The sequence below is a fragment of the Hemitrygon akajei genome, chromosome 11, assembly GCF_048418815.1.
Source record: "Hemitrygon akajei chromosome 11, sHemAka1.3, whole genome shotgun sequence".
Classification (NCBI taxonomy): domain Eukaryota; kingdom Metazoa; phylum Chordata; class Chondrichthyes; order Myliobatiformes; family Dasyatidae; genus Hemitrygon; species Hemitrygon akajei.
In genome coordinates, this window is record NC_133134.1 from 48,666,770 (window position 1) to 48,688,749 (window position 21,980).

The 21,980-nt window shown below is 42.7% G+C and overlaps 1 protein-coding gene across 8 annotated transcripts in view; it reads right to left on the minus strand.

Annotated features, from left to right (window-relative positions):
* rhbdf1a (rhomboid 5 homolog 1a (Drosophila)) overlaps positions 1 to 21,980 on the minus strand; it is a 363,587-nt gene that overhangs the window by 50,019 nt on the left and 291,588 nt on the right. For all 8 annotated transcript variants that reach the window (XM_073060796.1, XM_073060797.1, XM_073060801.1 and 5 more), the window contains 2 exons: positions 21,682 to 21,892; positions 4,400 to 4,606 (listed from right to left, as the gene is read on the minus strand). In XM_073060796.1, the coding sequence (XP_072916897.1) occupies positions 4,400 to 4,606; positions 21,682 to 21,892 (418 nt within the window). The remainder of the gene's footprint in view (positions 1 to 4,399; positions 4,607 to 21,681; positions 21,893 to 21,980) is intronic.

Sequence of the window (21,980 nt, forward strand, 5' to 3'; positions counted from 1 at the left end):
TTATAGATGGCATTTGAACTATACTTAGTACACAGTCAAAGGTATAGAGAGAGTATGGAGCAGTGGGTTAAGCTTAAGCACACACCTCTGAGGTGCTCCAGTGTTGATCACCAGTGAGAAGGAGATTCTACATGTAAATGTAGAATTACCTGGTTTTACTACGGTAAGATTTGACAGAGATGCCAAAAAGTGTGGGAAGAAGAAAGGAGGGGGACTCGCTGTCTACATTAACGAAAGATGGTGTAACCCTGGGCATGTGAGTACAAAGATCTCCGTTTGTGAAAGAGATATTGAGCTGATCGCCGTGAGTATGAGGCCATATTACCTGCCTCGAGAATTCGCAAGCGTCATTGTGGTGAATGTGTATGTCCCGCCGCGTGCCGACGCAACGGTAGCGTGTGACGTCATCAGCTCCGCTGTTGCTAGGCTTCAGACACAGCACCCTGAGGCACTGGTGATAATTACAGGGACTTCAACCATGTGACTTTGGACAAGACACTACCTGCTTTCTCCCAGTACGTGGATTGCTACACCAGGGGTAATAGGACTATTGACCTACTGTATGCAAACGTAGAGGAGGCATATAGTGCATCCCCACTGCCTTCATTGGGGAAAGCTGATCACAACCTGGTTTTGTTACAGCCCAGATATAAATCAATTGTGATGAGGCATCCCACTACCACACGCTCTTTTAGGAAGTGGACTCCTGAAGCTGAACAGGCCCTGAGAGACTGCTTCGGTACTACTAACTGGGATGTACTGCAAGGGGGGCTCTGTGGGGGCGTTGAGGAGGTCACTGAATGCACAACGGACTATATTAACTTTTGTGTGGATGCAGTTGTCCCTGTTAGAACTGTTCGCTGCTATCCCAATAATAAGCCCTGGATCACTAGTCACATCAAAGGCCTCCTAAACCAGAAGAAGAGGGCCTTTAAAGATGGTGATCGGTTGGAGTTTAAAAGAGTTCAGAAGGAACTCAGAGTACAGATAAGGGGGGCAAAGGAGCAGTATAGGAGGAAGCTAGAACAAAAGCTGCAGAAAAAAAGCATGAAGGAGGTGTGGGATGGGATGAAGATCATCACCGGATGCGGTGCAAAGCGGGGGGCGAACATAAGTGGAGATGTGGAGAAAGCGAACCAGCTGAACAACTTCTTCAACAGGTTCGACAGCTCAATCTCTTCCTCACCGCAGAAATCCACACCAGGCTTACTTCCCTCACAGGAAAATAGCCACTCACAGGAGACCTTGCCCACGCCCAGGATTACGGTTGCACAGGTGGAAGGTCAACTGAGGAAGATCTGTACCAGCAAGGCGGCTGGACCGGATGGAGTTTCCCCACGATTACTGAGGGCCTGTGCGACTGAGCTGGGAGAACCACTACAGCGCATCTTCAACATGAGCCTGGAGCAGAGAAGAGTACCCAGACAGTGGAAAACATCCTGTATTGTCCCGGTACCGAAGAAACCACAACCAAAGGAGTTGAATGACTTCAGACCTGTTGCCTTGACGTCGCACGTTATGAAGACCATGGAGCGGCTGATAATACAGAATCTGAGGCCACAAACCAGGCACGCCCAGGATCCTCTTCAGTTTGCGTATAAGGAGAAGGTGGGAGTGGAGGATGCTATCACGTATTTGCTGCACAAATCACTCTCTCACCTAGAGGGGGTCAGTTGTGCTGTGAGGATTACATTCCTTGACTTCTCTAGTGCCTTTAACACCATCCAGCCCAAGATCTTAAGGCACAAACTAACGGAGATGGGAGTAGACTCTCACATGGTGGATTGGATAGTGGACTACTTGACAGATAGACCTCAGTATGTGCGGTTGGGAGACTGTAGGTCTGACACGGTGGTCAGCAGCACAGGGGCGCCGCAAGGAAACGTACTCTCTCCGGTCCTGTTCACCCTGTACACATCAGACTTCCAATATAACTCGGAGTCCTGCCATGTGCAGAAGTTCGCTGATGACACGGCCATAGTGGGGTGTGTCAGGAATGGACAGGAGGAGGAGTATAGGAAACTGATACAGGACTTTGTGATATGGTGCAACTCAAACTACCTGCGTCTCAATATCACCAAGACCAAGGAGATGGTGGTGGACTTTAGGAGATCTAGGCCTCATATGGAGCCAGTGATCATTAATGGAGAATGTGTGGAGCAGGTTAAGACCTACAAGTATCTGGGAGTACAGTTAGACGAGAAGCTAGACTGGACTGCCAACACAGATGCCTTGTGCAGGAAGGCACAGAGTCGACTGTACTTCCTAAGAAGGTTGGCGTCATTCAATGTCTGTAGTGAGATGCTGAAGATGTTCTATAGGTCAGTTGTGGAGAGCGCCCTCTTCTTTGTGGTGGCGTGTTGGGGAGGAAGCATTAAGAAGAGGGACGCCTCACGTCTTAATAAGCTGGTAAGGAAGGCGGGCTCTGTCGTGGGCAAAGTACTGGAGGGTTTAACATCGGTAGCTGAGCGAAGGGCGCTGAGTAGGCTACGGTCAATTATGGATAACTCTGAACATCCTCTACATAGCACCATCCAGAGACAGAGAAGCAGTTTCAGCGACAGGTTACTATCGATGCAATGCTCCTCAGACAGGATGAAGAGGTCAATACTCCCCAATGCCATTAGGCTTTACAATTCTACTGCCAGGACTTAAGAACTTTTTAAAAGCTATTATTAATGCTTTTTGAGATAGTGATTTAGATGCATATCATATTTTTTACTGAGTTAAGTATTGTATGTAATTAGTTTTGCTACAACAAGTGTATGGGACATTGGAAAAAAAAAAGTTGAATTTCCCCATGGGGATGAATAAAGTATCTATCTATCTATCTATCTATCTTATCACCAATCTACACAGATTGTAGTCTTCCGGTTAGGAAATCAAGAATCCAATTGCAGAGGGAGGTACAGAGGCTCAGGTTCTGTAGCTTATCGATCAGGACTGTGGGAATGATAGTGTTAAACGCTGAGCTATATTCAATGAACAGCATCCTGACGTAGGTATTTGAATTGTACAGATGACACAAGACATACCCAGGAAGAGCCATTGATAGGCAAATTGCGGGGGATCCAGGTCCTTGGTGAGGCAAGGGTTGATTCCAGCCACGACCAACCTCTCAAAGCACTCCATCACAGTAGAAGTGAGTGTTACTGGGTGATAGTCATTATGGCAGCTCACACTACTCTTCTTAGGCATTGGTAGAATTGTTGCCTTTTTGAGGCAGGTGGGAACTTCCGACTGTAGAAGTGAGAGGCTGAAAATATCCTAGAATACACCCGCCAGTTGGTCAGCGCAAGCTTTCAGAGCCTTACCAAGAACTCCGTCAGGGCCTGCTGCCTCATGAGGGTTCACTCTCCTGAAAGACACCGGGTCCAGCAGGAAGCTTCACAGCTGTAATTATATTCTCCCTTTCAAAGTGGGTGTAGAAGGCATTGAGTTCATCTGGTAGTGAAGCATTGCAGTCATTCATGCTATTGGGTTTCACTTTGTGGGAAGTAATGTCTTGCAAATCCTGCCAGAGTTTACATGCGTCTGATGTCGCCTCCAACCTTGCTCTAATTATTTCTTCGCTCTTGAAATAGCCCTCTGCAAGTCATACCTGGTTTTCTGCTACAGGCCTGGGTCAACCGACTTAAATGCCACAGATCTAGCTCTCAGCAGAAGGTGAATCTCCTGGTTCATCCATGGCTTTTGGTTTGGGAATGTACAGCAAGTTTTTGTAGGCCCACACTCATCCACACAGGTTTTAATGAAGTCAGTGACAACTGCAGCTTACACATCCAGATTAAAAAATGAATTCCTGAATACAGTCCAGTCCATCAATTCAAAGCGCTCCTGTGCTTCCCTTGTCCATATCTTCTTGGTCCTCACTACTGATGCTGCAGTGTTCAGTCTCTGCCTATACTCAAGGAGTAGAAGGACAGCCAGGTGATCAGACTTTCCGAAGTGAGGGCGTGGAATAGCATTGTAGGCATTCCTGATGGTGGTGCAACAGTGGCCCTGTGTGTTGTTAGCTCTGGTAGCACTAGTGACTTGTTGACTTAAGCTATCAATAGTTTTGCAATCTATCAGAGTGGGATACTACCTATCACGTGACAACTTCTATATCTGCTCCTTTTTGTGCAGAGACAACAGAACTGATGTAACAAAAGTTATTGTTTCCAATAAAAGCAAATATGACAACAATAGTAATCAAACTTGAATAATGCTGTCAGCACTATTTAATTAGAAGTAGGATATTGCTCCATTTCAAATCGTGAATACTCTGCAGTTGAATACTTCCAAATGCATTCCAGAATGTCAACTTATACAGTACGATACAATCCTCACTGGACCAAAACACAAGTGTTCTTGAGTGTGAAAAATAACTATGATTCAAATTCTACTCTTCACCTACCTTTACCAGGGCTGCTGCTGCCCTGAAACTCATCTTCGCCACAGATTCCCTCTTTCTTCGTTTGGGAATTCGGTTGTATCCGGAGCGAGAGCTGGTGAAGGAGCACAGGGATGCAGCACCAGGTGTGATTGGAGTATGGGGAACGCTGTAGCCGTCATTTTCGTCTGGCATCCGAAAAGCTCTTCCTCTGGCCAGTGGGTCTACAATCTGCATCAAGTCAAAAAGAAGCAAACATGAAATTAAATAAAAACATTTCAGAAAAAGGCCCTCAACTTGACCCAGAGTAAAACTCCTGAACACAAACTAACTAGAAATTCATCCACTATTCATTATGTAACACACCCGATATTCCAGTAAGTACAATGAACTCCAGTACCAGGCAGATTTTAAAATAAGCATAAGGACTTTGCCTGCTTTATGTCTTCATGTTCAATAACACCCATGTTAGCTTTAATACAAGTACATGTGGCTATCAAACCACAACACAGCCGTGCATGTATAATCTTTTACAATGGGCCACATGTTTCCCATTAGAATTTGACAGACCATTACACAAAAATGAAATAAGTGAGTTATGTCATTTGAGTCATAGAAAAATACAGTACAGAAGTAGGCCCTTCAGCCCATCTAATCCATTCCAACCCATTTAAACTGCCTAGTCCTGTTGACCATAGCCCTTCATACCCCTACCATCCATGCAACTATCTAAACTTCTCTTGCATATTGAAATCGAGCTTGCATGCATCACTTGCGCTAGTAGCTCATTCTACACTCACGACCCTGTGTGAAAAGGTTACCCCTTAAACATTTCACCTTTCACCCTTCATCCATGACCTCTCATAGTCACACCCAACTTCGGCGGAAAAAGCCTGCTTGCATTAACCCTATCTATCACCCTCAATTTTGTATACCTCTGTCAATTTTCTTTTCAATCTTCTACCTTCCAAGGAATCAAGTCTTAACCTATTCAATCTTCAAGTCAAGTCGAGTCACTTTTTATTGTCATTTTGACCATAAATGCTGGTACAGTACACAGTAAAAATGAGACAGTGTTTTTCAGGACTATGGTGCTACATGAAACAATACAAAAACTACACTGAACTACGTAAAATAACACAAAAAACTACACTAGACTACATACCTAACCCAGGACTGCATAAAGTGCACAAAACAGTGCAGGCATTACCATAAATAATAAACAAGACAACAGGCACAGTAGAGGGCAGAAAGCTGGTGTCAGTCCAGGCTCTGGGTATTGTGGAGTCTGATGGCTTGGGAGAAACAACTGTTACATAGTCTGGTCGTGAGAGCCCAAATGCTTCGGTGCCTTTCCCAGACGGCAGGAGGGAGAAGAGTTTGTATGAGGGGTGCATGGGGTTTGCTTTGTGGATGCGGCGTGTGGTGTAAATGTCTGTAATGGCGGGAAGAGAGACCCTGATGATCTTCCCTTGTAACTCAGGTCCTCCAGTCCTGGTAACATCCTTGTGATTTTCTCTGTACTCTCAACCTTGTTTACATCTTTTCTGTAGGTATGTGATCAAAACTGCATGCAATATTTCAAATTAGGACCCACCAATATTTAATACAACTTCACATAACATCCCATCTCCTGTACTCAATACTTTGATTTATGAAGGCCATTGTGCCAAAAGCTTTCTTTACAACTCTATTTACCTATAACACCACTTTCAATGAATTGTGGACCTGTATTCTCAGATCCCTTTGTTCTACCGCACTCCTCAGTGCCCTACCTTTCACTGTGTGAGACCTAGCCTGGTTGGTCCTACTGAAGTGCAACCCCTTGCACTTGTCTCTGCCAATCTTCAGCTGGTCCAGATTCCACTGATCTGGTAGTCTGATAGTCTTCCTTGCTGTGCACTACATCCCAATTCTTGGTGTCATCTGCAAATTTGCTGATCCAGTTAACAACACTATCATCCAAATCATTGATAAAGATGGCAAACAACAACTGACCCAGCACCGAACCCTGCGGCACTCCACTAGCATCAGGCCTCCAATTAGAGAGGCAACTATCTACTACCACACTCTTGCTTGTCCCATAAAACCAATGTCTAAAAGAAAATACTACCTCATTTTTAATGCCAAACAGCCAAACCTTCTTGACCAACCACTCTTGCAGGACCTTGTCAAAAGTCTTGCTAAAGTCCATGCAGACAATATCCACTCTCTTGCCTTCCGTAACCTTCCTGGTAATCTCCTCAAAAAATTACTGGACTGGTTAGATACAATCTACCACACATGAAGCCATGCTGACTGTCCTTAACCAGTTCGCATTCCTCCAAATTCTTATATACCCAATTCCCTTAGATACATGTCAGTAACTTTCCCACTAGTGATATCAGACTCACCAGCCTATAAATTCCTGGTTTATTTTTAGAGCCTTTCTTAAACAGTGGAACAACATTAGATATCCTCAAATCCTCCAGTGTCCCACCTGACGCTAAGGATGATTGAAATTTCTCCGCTCGGACCCCTGGAACTTCAACACTTGCCTCCCGCAGGGTCCAAGGGAACACCTTGTCATGCCCTGGGGATTTATCCACCCTAATTTGCCTCAAGACAGCAAAGACTTCCTCCTCTGGCTAGGGTCCATGAAGTCGATGCTGTTTTGCCTCACTTCTATCAACTTTGTTCTTCTGAGTAAACACTGATGCAAAAAATCTATTTAAGATCTCCCTTTTGGCTCAAGCATGGAGTACCATTATGATCTTCCAGAGGACCAATTTTGACCCTTGCAATACTTTTGCGCTTAACAGATCTGTAGAATCCCTTTGGAGTGTCCTTCACCTTGTCTGCTAGGCAACCTCATGCCTTCTTTTAGCCCTCCTGATTTCTTTCTAACGTATTCTCTTGTATTCCTTATACTCCATAAGTACCTCATTCATTCCTAACTGTCTAGACCTTCTGTGCACCTCCTTTTTTTCCTTAGCCAGAGCCTCAATATCCCTTGAAAACCAAGGTTCCATAAACCTGTTATCTTTACTTTTTATTTTGACAGGTACATGCAAAGCTTTGTACTCTCAAAATTTCACTCTCGAAGGCCTCCCACTGACCAAGTGCACTTTTGCCAGAAAACAGCCTGCCCCAATCCACACTTGCCAGATCCTTTCTGATACTGTCAAAATTGGCCTTTCTCCAATTTACTGTGAATCTTAAGCTGCAGATCAGACCTATCTTTTTCCATATTTACTTTGAAACTAATAGCATTATAATCACTCACTGCAAAGTGTTCTCCTACACTTCCTTGTTGGGACACTATGCACTGATTAAGGAAACTTTCCTGAACATATTAGACAAACTCTGTCCCATCTAGAACTTTTACAGTGTGGGAGTCTGAGTCAAAATGCGGAAAGTTAAAATCATCTACTATACCAATCTTAAGTTTCTCGCAGCACTTGATGATATCTCTAGAAATTTGCTCCTCTAGATCCCTCGGACAGTTGGGTGCTCTGTAATATAGCCCTATTAATGTGGTCATATCTTCCTTATTTCTCTATCCAACCCATAATGACAAGCTCTCCAGTCTGTCCTGACTAAGCACTGACGGGACATTTTCCCTGACTAGTACGCAACCCCTTCTCCTTCAATTCCTCCCGCTGTGTCATGACTAAAACAACATAGCCCTGGAATTTTGAGCTGCCAGTTCTACCCCTCCCACAACCACATCTCACTAATGGCTACAATGTCATAATTCTATATGCTGATCCATGCCCTGAGCTCCTCTGCCTTTCCTATGACACTTCTTACAAAGAATTATTCACAGCTCAGGATATTAGTCGCACTATGCACAACCTTTAGATTCCTGAATTTGTCGGATGTCTTAAAAACATCTGTTTCCACAACCTGTCCACCATCTGTTCTGAACTCTGGTTCCCATCCCTCTGCAACTCTAGTTTAACACACGCCACCCCCCCCCCCCCCAACCCTGTGCACCACTAGCAAAGCTTCCCGCTGTGATATTAGTCCCCCTCCAGTTCAGGTGCAAAACGTCTCTTCTGTACAGGTCCCACCTTCCCTGGAAAAGAGCCCAAAGATCCAAAAGTCTCTCTCCTCCCTCCCACACCAACTCCTTAACCTCTTGATAAATTATATAACCTTCCTACATCTGGCTTCACTAGCACCTGATACAGATAGCAATGGAGAAATCATAACCCTAGAGGTCCTGTCCTTTAACTTAGCACCTAACTCCCTGAACTCACTTAGCAGAACCTCATCACTCTTCCTACCTGTGCCACTAGTACCTACATGGACCACAACCCCTACTTAAAAATGGCAGTCCTGGACCCTGGCAACATACCATTGGGAAATCTTGTCCTGGTCTACAGAACCTCCTTCCTGTTTCCCTAACTAATGAATCCCCCCCGTCATCACATTTCCCCTCTTCTTCCCCCTTCCATTCTGAGTTACAGAGCCAGGGACCTGACCACTGTGACTTTCCTCTGCCCGATCATCCTCCCCAACAGTATCGAAAGTGTTGAGGGGGTGGCCACTGGGGTACTCTGAACTGGCTGTTTAACCCCTTTGCCCTTCCTGACTGTCACCCAGTTTCCTGTGTCCTGCACCTTGGGTGTAACTACCTCTCTATAGGTCCTATCTATCACCCCCTCGGCCTCCCGAGTGACTTGGAGTCCATCCAGTTCCAGCTCCAACTCTTTAATGTCGATTGCTAGAACCTGTAGTTGTATTTACTTCTCCCAGGTGTAGCAATCAGGGTCACTGCAGGTCTCCCTGCTTTCCCACATCCTGCAAGAGGAGCATTCAACTACCCTGCCCAGCATCTTTACTATTCCAACTGTGCAAATATAAAGAACATAAAGAGCTGGAGGCGGAATTAAGATGGTGCTAAACAGCAGCTCCTTTGCTTGCAACTTTGGAGACAGCTCTATTTCCATCTTTAATATCTTTATTTTTTTCCCTTACGGGGTTCTTTTGAAGACCCTGACCTGGAGTTACATGCAGACTTGGGTTCGTTACGGGAATGGGATCCATTCTCGGGGTTTCAGAACCGGTCGTTGTTTGGCACGCCAAGGGTTCGGCCTGAGAGGAGGCCTTGTGTTTGGAAACCTATGACCTTGGGGCTCTGGAGACTGACGGATTGAGGGTCAGTGTCACGGCAGGAGATTCGTGTGTCATTGGGAAGGCAAGAAAATCTTTTGTTGCGGGCCCGAAGACCCGAGATCTTTGTGATCTTTGGGCACAGAGCTCGTAAAAAGCGATGAAACAGACTTTTTAATATCATAAACAAGCGGGTTGCTGTTACGTCTCCCGCTCGGTATGAAAATGTGGGACGAGAGAGCGAACCTGTGGGTTGTCTAATGCCAGATGAAATGTGATGGCCTTTGGGGTAACTGCAAGGTCTGTGTCTTTGCTATCGCATAGCTTAAACTTGCGCTTGGTAGCAGGTACACTTTTTTTGCAGGGGGAGGGGGTTATCGTTGCCTCGCTGCCGCTTAGATTCCTGAATTTGTCGGATGTCTTAAAAACATCTGCTTCCACAACCTGTCCACCATCTGTTCTGAACTCTAGTTCCCATCCCTCTGCAACTCTAGTTTAACACACGCCACCCCCCCAACCCTGTGCACCACTAGCAAAGCTTCCCGCTGTGATATTAGTCCCCCTCCAGTTCAGGTGCAAAACGAGAGGGGACTTTGAGGTTCTCATGTTTAACTGTCGTTTATTCTTTGGGGCACTTCTCTGTTTTCGTGGATGTTTCGCGAAGGAAAAGCATTTCAGGATGTATATTGTATACATTTCTCTGACATTAAATTGAACCTTTGGAGAAAAACAATTAACTGGGGGAGAAAAGAATCTACCTATAGCTTTCTCGTCTTCTCTCACTCAAACCTCTCGTCGCTGTAACCTCGAAGAGCTAAATCCTCAAAATCCCTGACTCTAACACTGCCTACTCCAACAATGGCCGCTTTGCTTGCCCATCTTACTTTAATTTGCTCTTGCCAATTAATCCCGGTTACTGATCAGCGGCTAGTCAAAACACCAAACTGCTGTGAGTCAACGCCTTTTACCCAATCGGTGGACCTGAAAGAGCTACGTCTTGTCATGTTTCTGATCCCTGATTGGCCACTGTTCAAATAGTCATTAGTCATATCAATCCACTTTCACTCACAACATTTTGCAATAAAATAGTTCATGTCAATTATCACAGCTAAAAAACAGCAGCTAATTCTCTGCAATTAAATGCATTTTTGCACCACTGATATTTAAGTAATAAGTGGTACTGATGCTTGGCATGGGTGTGATTAGGACCAACTTTTCAAATGATTCTGTTTATTATCAGAGAATGTATACAGTGTACAACCTGAAATACTTGTCTTTGCAGACATCCATGAAAAACAGAAGATCCGTACAAGAATGAATGACAGAAATGCATATCTAATGTGATTTAATTGGCATTGAAGTTTGTTAAAAACTTAAACAATAGATTACGTATCAATTGTTTTCTGTAAAATGTTTATTAACTACAAATTGTCACAATGAAAAGTTACCATTTTTAAGATCAGTGCAAGTATTTACACAAATAAAAAACATACAATAAATTGATGCAAATAACACAAAGGACACCAATCCAGCTTTTCCTTTATATGTAGATTCAACTGTTCCATGTTTGAATGAAATGCTGATTCACGAGGATCTATTAACTTAAAATAGCTTCATTTCCTTCTGGGAGCGAAAAAAAAACCAGCAATGCTAAATCAATCTTGTCATTACTCAGCAGCATCACTTGTTTTAGTCCAATAAGTGAACAATATGAAGACAATGCTAACCAAGTACATCCAAAGAACAATCCAGATTCCAAAGGTAAAACGATCTGCTCAAAATTTGCTGAACAGCCCTTGTAAAAGAATTAGTTAAACCAACCCCAGCTCACTTTGATATGCCTTGCAATGTTAGAATTAAACATTCAAAAATCTACAGAGGAAATCACTAAAACTTGGAGGCCATTTGTCCCAATGATTAGCTCCTTTCCAAGGAGTCCCAAGCTCTCACTCATGGTTCACCTCAATTATCTACCGAATTCTATTTTGAAAGCTACTATTGAATTTGTTTCCATTAACAGTGGAATACACATTTGATTTGAAAGACTTACTGCTCTTCTTACACCAACTTATTTGTCAGTTACCTAAAAACTGCTCTTCTGGCTTGCTCTGCTGAACTTCATCCTCTCTAATCCAGGTACTATAATCTTTTATTTTCCTCTTCCCTTCACACATGCCTAACCTCTTATTTACAAATATCCAAGGGATTTGACTCAAGTCCATGTGGTAGCAAATTCCACATTCTGTTAGAAACAGTTTTTCTTCCCCTGAATTTCCTACTTCATTTCTTGGCGATGACCTTATTTGTTTGGCCTCTGAGGGGGAAAAGAACTTCCTACGAAGTTAAAATCTTGTACAGCGTTAAACACTTCCACCAATGGCACCTTACCCTTTTCATTTGACGATAAACACCCAGTCTGCTCATCCTGTCCTGAGACTCTCTCAGTTCTGTGTCATCCTTACAAATCACTTGTGTTCCCCCTCCAGTGCCTCTACACTTTTATAAACAAGGTGGCCAAACTGTACACAGTACTTGAGGAGCGTCTAATCAAGGCTTGAGCCAAGTTCAGCATCCCTGCAGTAATAAAAACCAGTGTTTGGTTTGTTTTAACTTGCACTGCTATTTTTAATCATTTCTCAGATTTTTGCTGCCCTAATCCATTTAGGTTCCCTCTCCCTCCAATCATTTTGTTTGGCTTACAATTTGGAATTTGCAGGAGAATAAAGAGGACTGCAAGTCTGTTAACGGAGCTAAGTTTTCCAAGTGCTTAAATGATCGAGGAGCAGACAGACTCTCGTGAACATGTAATCACCCCTGGCCCTCTCATTGCCAGCCTCCCCCAGTCTAACGACCCTTTAGACACTACACTGAGATTCGTTATGGAAAACAAATGCAGCAGGAGAGTAATTCTATTGTTCATACAGTGCCACAAGATTACATTCTGGATTGAAGTAGTCATTCCAACATGTTGACATACTTGTGGGTGGGAGCTTTCAAATAAACACATCCCAAAGTCCTTCAGTGTCCACTCCCTCTTGTATTCATCAGGCTTGGAGCCCGGGATAGCTTAAAAAAGATAGTATCAATTGGACTGCAGTTTTTTTCTCCTAATTGCTGAAACGTTTTTTTTAAACGTTAGAAGGCAGACAGGCACACAACTGTCGGAAAATAGATGTGTATTCACAGACGGAGAGGAAATACTATTATAGCCATGCAGTTAAACTACTTAAACTGAACAGCTGGCGAGGCAGAATTAAGCCCAATAAAAGAACAGCATGGAAACTATTTTGTGCACTATAACTTTGTTTTAAATATATTATGTATTAATAGGTCATAGAAATAATCAACATGAATTGCTATTATGTAATAATAAAATGGTCACAAAAACAAGATAGATTGAGGCGCAGAAATGCAAACCTGAGGAAACACCACAACTACCAGTTCTAACACAAAGATTTGGCAAATTCTAAGCTTCAAAAAACAGAAGAACTCCCTTAAAATCCTTTTTGTTAACAGAAAGGGTGGGTGATTAGTTTATGAAAAAAAAATTAACCTACAGAAACAGAAATCAAATCACACAAGCAGTAAACACAAATGGTTACATGAGATCAGAAACAGTAATATAGGTGGTTTTGGCTACATAATCAGCAGTTTAGTATCTTTACAATCACCACTCGACAATCAGCCAAGGATGGCAAAATAAAAAGTAGGGCAAGTGGTCAGGTGGTTTTAAAAACTGACCGACTGCACTGGACAGGCAAAGACCAGTGTGAATAGAGGAGAATTTTTGGGTCAATGACTCACCACGGCAGCCGAAGATTGGAACTAACTTGACTTTATGCTTTGAAACACTCTCAGATGAGCAAGTAGCCTAGTGGTTAGCGCAAAGCCTTACAGTACCAGTGCCCTGGGTACAAATCCTGCCACAGTCTGTAAGGAGTTCGCAAGTTTACCCCACGATCACGTATGTTTGCTCCGAGTGCTCCAGTTTCCTCCAACAGTCCAAAGACGTATTGGTTGGTAGGTTAATTGGTCATTGTACATTGTCCCGTGGTTAGACTTGGATTAAACTGGGGGACTGCTAGGCAGCATGGATCGAAGGGCCGGAAAGACCTATTCCACTCTATAGCTCAATAAATAAATATGCTAGCTGAAAATGGCCCCATTGAAGTTTACACCACATTGAACAAATTAAACTTGTCTTTGATCTGAAACATTAACTCTGTTTATCTTTGCACAGCTGCTGCTTGATCTGCTGTATTTCTAACATTTTCTGACTTCAATTCAGATTTTGAACATTCGTAGACCTTTTTTTTTTAAAAAAAAAATTTCCAATTAGCAGCAAAGGGAAAAAACACCATCTACATTCAACAAACAGCTAGCATCATAATTTGGGGGTGGGAGGAGAAGGCAACATGAAGATTTCTCTGAAGGGATAAGCCAAGATTACTACACTTTTAATCTTGTAGTGATTGAACAATTAACCCAAGTAAAATGTAGACTGTGAACTGCTCTTTAAGACGACGTCATTCACAGTAAACAAAAGGGTCTAGGTAAAAATGTTCAAAATACCATTTTGTCTTGACACAAAATAGGCTGAGAATTGTATAGACTATATAAAGTGTGACCAATTTGCCATAATCCATTTCATGTTCCAACTACGTGTGACACAAAGTTCTCACTTAGACCAAAAGTATAAAGAATGCCTGACAGGGAGCAGAGCTCTGCTCCTTTGGGGTATTTCTATATAAGCTATGACATGAAATTCCTGAGGGGGAGTGGGCACTTTCACCTGCTCTTCCATACATCAAGAGCATCTGAGAAAAGTAGTTAACACATCACCATATATTACAACTCTGCAACACCTCAATTAAACTGTCAGCAGACAACAAAGCTAAATTACTCAAATTAAAACAGGATGTCTCAGATAGACAGTTCGATTTGTGTAACTTATTTATTTAGAGATACAGCAGACAGTCCAACTAAATGCTGGTCGATATACTGGTCAGAATTCCAGACCAAACTTTCCAATTAGAAAATAGAGCCTTCTGCTTGGGAATTCACTCACTTTCCAGCATACAGTAATTTCAAAACCAGAAGGTAGATATCAGTAAAATGCATTGAATCAGCCAGCAGATAATACACTGTATGTCCCTGTTCAACTCTGTCCAATTTATGGTTGCTTGGGAAAAGTTTTGGACTTTATTCAGTGGACTCCACCAAACATTACTGGCTAATGTTGGACAATTCTGGGAGCAATTCCAATCCTTGTAACTCTGTAGGATCGTGGGACCGCATCGAGACTTTGCATTGCAAAACCCTGAACAAATATTACAGGAGCTCTAACTAGTACAAAGCAAATGTTATGCAACGGGAACAATTAAAAATGTAACACTTAAACTTCGCCATAAGCAGAAATCAGTTTCAGTGATCGAGGACATGAATGGAATTTACACTAATTTAAATGAATAAGAACACATAATATGGTTCAACAAACCATGCAAAATCTAGCAGCACAATCCAGAGTTACTCTCAGTGTGCTCTGCTGATACAGTAAATGCAAAATCATAATTTAATGTAATAAGCCAAACATGGAAGGGCAGAGTGCTTAAGAGACTGCACTACTGAAAATTAATAGGGTATTTTTTCAGGGATTTTTTTAACAAAACAAAATTAATATCATAGAACAAATCCCAACTATATTGTGGGGAAAAAAGTTGCACAGCTTTAATTGTTAATTGTTGTTTTTTTTAAGCCAATCACCTTAACTCTGTACTCGCTGATCATTGTACCTTTGCCTACTAGCCCCAGTATTTCAGAAACTCCAAAGTGGTACATGATCCAAAACTGTACTTTTATCAAAGCTCTTCTCAAACTTTTGTGCTCCACAGAAAATAACCCTACACCACCAATTTTTCCCACATTATTGACATCCATCAACTCTAGACTACAAACCTTCCCCACAGACTCCCCATAATTCTGATTTACAGTCCCAGAGATAGGGCGTAATGGCCAGCTGAAGTTGGATTTGATATAGATTATGACAAACTCCTGAAACATAGGACACCACATTCAGAGTTCTATTGCCTACAATAAACACCCCCGTGCAAGCTATGGAGTTTTGCCAGAAATCCAAATGCCTGAGACTGGGGATTTTGTAGCTCTGGCCATTCAAACATAATACAGAGGGCACTAGGATGCAGATTATAGAATTCATTAGTATGCACAACAGTTCTGGATTCCACAGATATTTCACTCCCTTTCCACCCCACCCACTTCTACCAGGGCTTGTGGATAGCAAATAACATGTGCAGAAGCAGGCCAGTACTCTATAGATCCTGCTTTAACAAAACTAAAAGGGAAAGGAACTCTCCATTCCAGTGTCCTCTCAGACCCACTACAGCCACAAGGCCTCACTGATGAGCAGGCGAAGAAAGGGCAAAGCCCTGTAATGGTTTTCAAACTCAATCTTCAGAAACAGTAAGATAGCAGTGCACAATCACAGTCAATAAAATTTTATAAGATTCATGATGGTTTAATGTCATTTCCAGTATCCAAGTGTAAAGGAGAAACAAAATTATTGTTACTCTGGATTCGATGCAGCTCAAAAAAAACTAAAAAAAAGAAAAAAAACGATAAATATGCAAGTTGGATGATATGTCCACCAAGGCAGAGTAGTCTCAGTACATTAGGTGACTGACAGTAGTGGTGGTGGGGGTTGTGGAGGAGTGTGTTAGTGGGTGAAGGTGTTGATCAGCCTTACTGCTTGGGATAAGTAACTGTTTTTGAGTCTGCTATTCCTGGTGTAGATGCTACACAGCCTCCTCCCTGAGGGAGTGGGACAAACTGTCCATGATTAGGGTAGGTGGGACCCTTCATGATGTGGCTGGCCTTTATTCAACATCTTTATGTATAATGTCCTGGGTAGTGGGTAGGCTGGTGATATGTCGGGCAGTTTTGAGGACCTGTCGTAGAGCCTTCCTGTCCTTGGTAGTGCTCTTTCCGTGTTATGCATGACAAACGTGATATGGTTTTGATATGAACCATTACTAGCTATTCAAAGCACTTCATGATGATTGGTGTCAATGTCACCAGGCGGTAGTTGTTTCATTCTGACGGTGTACAGTTCTGTGGTACAGGGATGATGTTGGCTGATTTGAAGCTTGTGGGGACAGCAGGCTGGACCAGTGAAGTGTTGAAAATGTCTGTGAAGGCACCAGTGAGCTGGTGTGCACACTCCCCGAGTACTCAGCCTGGGATGTTGTCTGGCCCAGCTGCCTTGTGTGAGAAGGCCTGCAGTCCTGACAAAGGGTCTCGGCCCGAAATGTTGACTGTTTGTTTCCACGGATGCTGCCCGACCTGCTGAGTTCCTCCAGTGTGTTGCTTTGACCCCAGCATCTGCAGAGTATTTTGTGTCCTTCTCATGTTTGCTGCTGTTACGGACACTGGCTGCTCACCTGAGAGGTAGACAGCTTTCCTGACTGGCTTTCTGAATAACAATTGTCTCTTTTTTTAAAAAAAAGCATCAAGGAGGGAAGAATCACTGGAACAGTCAATGATTTTTTTCTGTGGTAAATACTGCCCTTGATGCCCAGCCACATACATGAGAGATCGCGCATAGGCAGTCTTTGCCCACTTGATCCCCAAGATGAGGTTTCTCCGAGAGATGTTCGGTTACCAGACTAAACTGTCTCCAAAATAAACTAAGAAATCACAGAAAATATTAAAATAGATAAAAACAAAAAAAGTTTACTTTTTTTTTCTCCTTTTCTTTATGCTGGTCACCTCCATTGGATGAAGATTCCCACTCCATCGAGTTTGGGAGTGTGGAAGGGTGGGGTGAGGTGGAGAGGGGGAATGACCCAATACAGCACTGGCAGTGGCATCACATTCTGCCATCCAGTCCGTGTGGAAAGGCAAATGTACCAACTTTACCTGTGCTGGCTGTGGCCTGCCATTCTAATCAGTAGTTTTTATCAGAGCTCAGTGCACCTCCATCATCTATGACTTCTGAACTTGCATCAAAAAGAACACTGGAATCTCCACTGTATGCTTTCAATCAAAAATCGTAGCTATTTTTGTATCCACATTTCTACTTCCTCTTTCAAGAAGATTATGTGGCATGTGATCAAACACTCATTAAAAACTCCCTTATACCAACTATCAGCGCAATGCATTAAAAATAACTCAGCCAGCCCAACAATTTGCCCATAACAAATTGGTACTGGCTCTTATTTATTAGCTCATACTAGCCTAACTGTTAACTCTGCTGAAATCTTTCTCCTGGATTACTGCTTCCACACATCTCCCATGACAGGCCTGTACTGCAATTCAACTTTGAATAAGGATACATTTGCAATGCTCCAAGCCTCATATCAAAGGAAGTCTCCGGCCTCACCTCCAACAAATATCTAAACCAGATGAATTATACCTAACCACCACTTTAAATCTGCCAGCCCTCCCAAACATCCGCTTCTGCTGCTTGTGTCACATTTGCTATCTTAACAGCCTTCCATCCAACCAGTTTACCTACTATGCCTCAGCTAAGGTCTCTGTGACTTCCTTTGCAACTGAACCCTTGACTTCCTCACTGGGAGACCCCAGTCAGTGCCGATCAGAAATAACATCTCATCGCGGACAATAAACACTGCCGCACATTATGGGCATGAGCTTAACTCACTGTCCTACTCTCTCCACACCCATCACTCTGTAGCTAGGTACAGCTCAAGCACCTAAAGTATCTGCTAATGACACAACTACTGCTGGCAGAATTTCAGGTGGCGACGAGGAGGCAGACAGGAGCAAGACAGATCAGCTGGTTAAGTGGCATTGCAGCAACAACTTTGTACTCAGCGTCAGTAAGACAAAGGAGTTGATTGAGGGCTTCAGGAAGGGGAATTCAAGGGAACACACACCACTCCTCATAGAGGGATCAGAAGTGGAAAGAATGAGCAGTTTCAAGTTCCTGGACGTCATCGACTCTGAAGGTCTATCCTGGATCCAAGATACTGATGCAATTGCAAAGGCTATAGTCCATTTGGAGTTTGAGAAGAATTGATATGTCACTCAAGACTCTCGTAAATTTTTACAAATGTACTGTGGAGAGCATTTTAACTGGTTGCATTACATCTGATATACAGGATTGGAAAAAGCTGCAGAAAATTGTAAACCCAGCCAGCTCCATCACAGTCACTAACCTCCCCAGCGAAGACACACCCTCAGTGTTTCAGGAACAGCTTCGTCCTCTGCACATCAGATTTCTCAATGGACCATGAACCCATGAACACTACCTCAGTTATTTATTTTTGCTCTCTTTTGCACTACTTAATTTAATTTTTTATATATTTTTATTGCAATTTAGTTTTTAAAAAATTATGTATGGGAATGTAATGCTGCCGCAAAACATCGCATTTCAGAACAAGTACCAGTGATATTCAACCTGATTTTGACACTGCCGATGCCACACCATTTTAGCAACATGGGTTCAATCCTGACCTCAGCTGCAGTCTGTGTGCAGTTGGCCCACTCCAGGGTGTTCTGTTTATTACCTGTGCTGGAAGGTTACTTGGCCGCTAGAAATTGCTTCAAGTGTAGGTGAGAGATAGGAAACTATTAGGTGAGTTATTGGGCAGGTGGGGAGGGTAGGAGAGTGGCTTAATGGGACTGATGAAATTACTCAGTTGGCACAGACTTCATTGGTTTATCTAAGAAAATCTGAGAAATATATGATAAAGCTCTTTAACTTACGTATACTGAACACTGTACCCCTCATCCAGTGGCGCTGAAGGCCAGGTCACCTGGTTATTATCACACTGTGACCTCTCCTAGCTCACTATATCCAAAATGGGTACCCACACTTAAGACATTGTAATGACTACACTTCAAACATAATTCACAGTACACTAGAAGCTTCAAAGTGCCCTTAAGTTGAAAGATGGTGTTTTTTCGCTTCCATAATATACCCATGCAAGAGCTGAATTATTATTTTTGCTATCCTACAATCTCTCTCATCTGCTTTCCCCTCCACTGTTTATATTCATCCCAATTCTCCACACTGGTTATGGATAAGGTTCTCTTGTGATATTACATAAAGGACAAGGTGGGATGGAGGAGGCAGCTATAAAGATTAGGAATGATATCCCAACTTGATCATTCAAACTGCTTTCTGTAGCTTTCAAGATTGACATATTGCATCTAAAAAGCCTTAAAACCTTCAGAGGGTGCCTAATGAATAAAATTGTGCTCAATCTTAAGTGGAGATTGAGAAATAAACTCAGCTGTCAATGGATGATTAGGGTTGTCCTTGGGTGACAGGATTCGCCTACGGTGGACAGATCATTAAAAACAACACCTAACCTTTTCCAAGATGATGTTGTTTTGATGGTGTGGAAAAAATGAACTGATGGCCTCTTCCTTTGCTATAAATTTCCACTTCAGAAAATTTGATACGGATCATTGGTAGTTTTTTTTTTACTACATAAATTGTGGTTGAATTTCGGGCTTCTGGTCTTTCTGCTTAAGGTTCACTGCCAATTTCCTGGTTTCTCTCCACTGTTCATGGAATCGGAATTTGCTGGGATTTACCAGTACACACATTGCAGAGTCTGCTCTGAGATTCTAGACCAAGTTCGATTCAACACAGAATCCACCTGTACATTCACACAGATGATCTATCTGCAGGCATTGGTGTTGAAAGCCAAGAACAAGTAATCTCTTTCTACAAATCACTTGATTGAACATAGAACAGAACAGTACAGGCGCTACAGCCCACAACATTGTGCAAACCATTTAACCTACTCTAATGCATCCCACACATAGCCCTCCATTTAATTATTTCCAATTATTTAAAATTTTTCTTTTTAACTTGTTTGTTTCATTTGAACATTTTTTTCCATAGCCATTTTAGTAAAATGGAAAAAATGACAGACTATAGCCATTATTACGGGAAGCTTTATCTAAATTACCAATAGATTATGCACAAGGAACACAACACTGAGACCTCATGACTGCATGCAGAATCAGAGAACAGAGGATAATATATCAATAGAAACTAATTAGGCTTTGAATGATTTATTTGCACTTACTCAGTTGAATGCACACTGCCTGATGTACAACTGATCAATACATCACTGACTTTATTCTCACCTGAGTTAGCTTACCACTTGGAACACCAAAAAATGTCTCTAGACCCTTAGAAAAGGAAGGGCAAAAATCAATCGTACTTCTCCTTAGTGATCACTCTCAGAGTCTGTGTACATCAGGTCGAGGGATAAAATGGATTCCTCTGACATCTTCCTGAAATTACTGATCCTTCCATTGTGATAGTCACCCAAATGTTCTAGGCCTTTCCCGGGCAAAGTGGCTGGCTGCAACTTTTCATCCAACGTTCAAGTCTACTTGCCGTCTGCAACACACACAAAATGCTGGAGGAACTCAGCAGGTCAGGCAGGATCAATGGAAAGGAATAAACAGCTGATGTTTCGGCCCGAGACCGACTGTTTATTCATTTCCATACATGCTGCCTGACCTGGTGAGTTGCTCCACCTGTTTGTGTGTGAGGCTTTGGATTTCCAGTATCTCCAGACTTTCTTGCCAGCTGCTGTTCCAATCTGTAGTGAAGTAGCCTAGGCTATCAGCACGGAGACACAGGAGATTGCAGACACTGGAATCCTGAGCAAAAAAAAACAATGACATGCTGGAGAAACACAGCAGGTCGAGCAGCATCTATGAAGGGAAAGGAATTGCTGACTCTTCATTTTGAGACCCTGTATCGAGCCCTCCTGATCAACTGCTGAGTTCATCCAGTACACTGCTCGTTACCCTCAATATTGCTCTTTTACTTCTGCTGTAACAAAACTAATGGTCGAGATGTTCAGGAAATGTTAATTGTTATGAAACTAAACCAAGCAGCTTCATGCAACAATCACTAATGAAGACCAAGGTGCAGATTTATTAACTCTGGCAGAGTCCCAGTAACCATCACTGCTCACACAATTAATAATTGAATATCAGTAGGAATCTTCACTGTTTGACATTTCTGCAGCTGGGCCTGGCTGTCACTTTTATTTGAAAAAGCTTTATCAACCACTGCTTCAATTCAGCAGAACATAAGCCTTAAGCAGAATTAAATATCAAGGTACCTGTTTCTCCATTAACCTTTATCAGCAATAAAATAGATAGCCCAGCGATTGTTATCTGGCCCTTACCTTCTGCATGCCAAACTGTGGCCCCACATAGAGAGGAGGGGGGGTTTCAGTGCTGGTGAGTGAGATGTTGTCTTGACTAGGTAATTCCATTTCACGGATGACGTGCGATTTAAGCTTGCCGTACCTCTGGCTGCAGTGGCGAAGGCTCTTCCTCTGCCATTTCTGGGTGGTATCACTATCTTTGCTAACCCCAAACCAGTCAGCTGTACCTCTGTGGAACATAACACTTTCGTGATTATCCAGAACATTAATGGAATTTCATTGATCAAAATACATTACAATTTCTTCTACCTTAACTG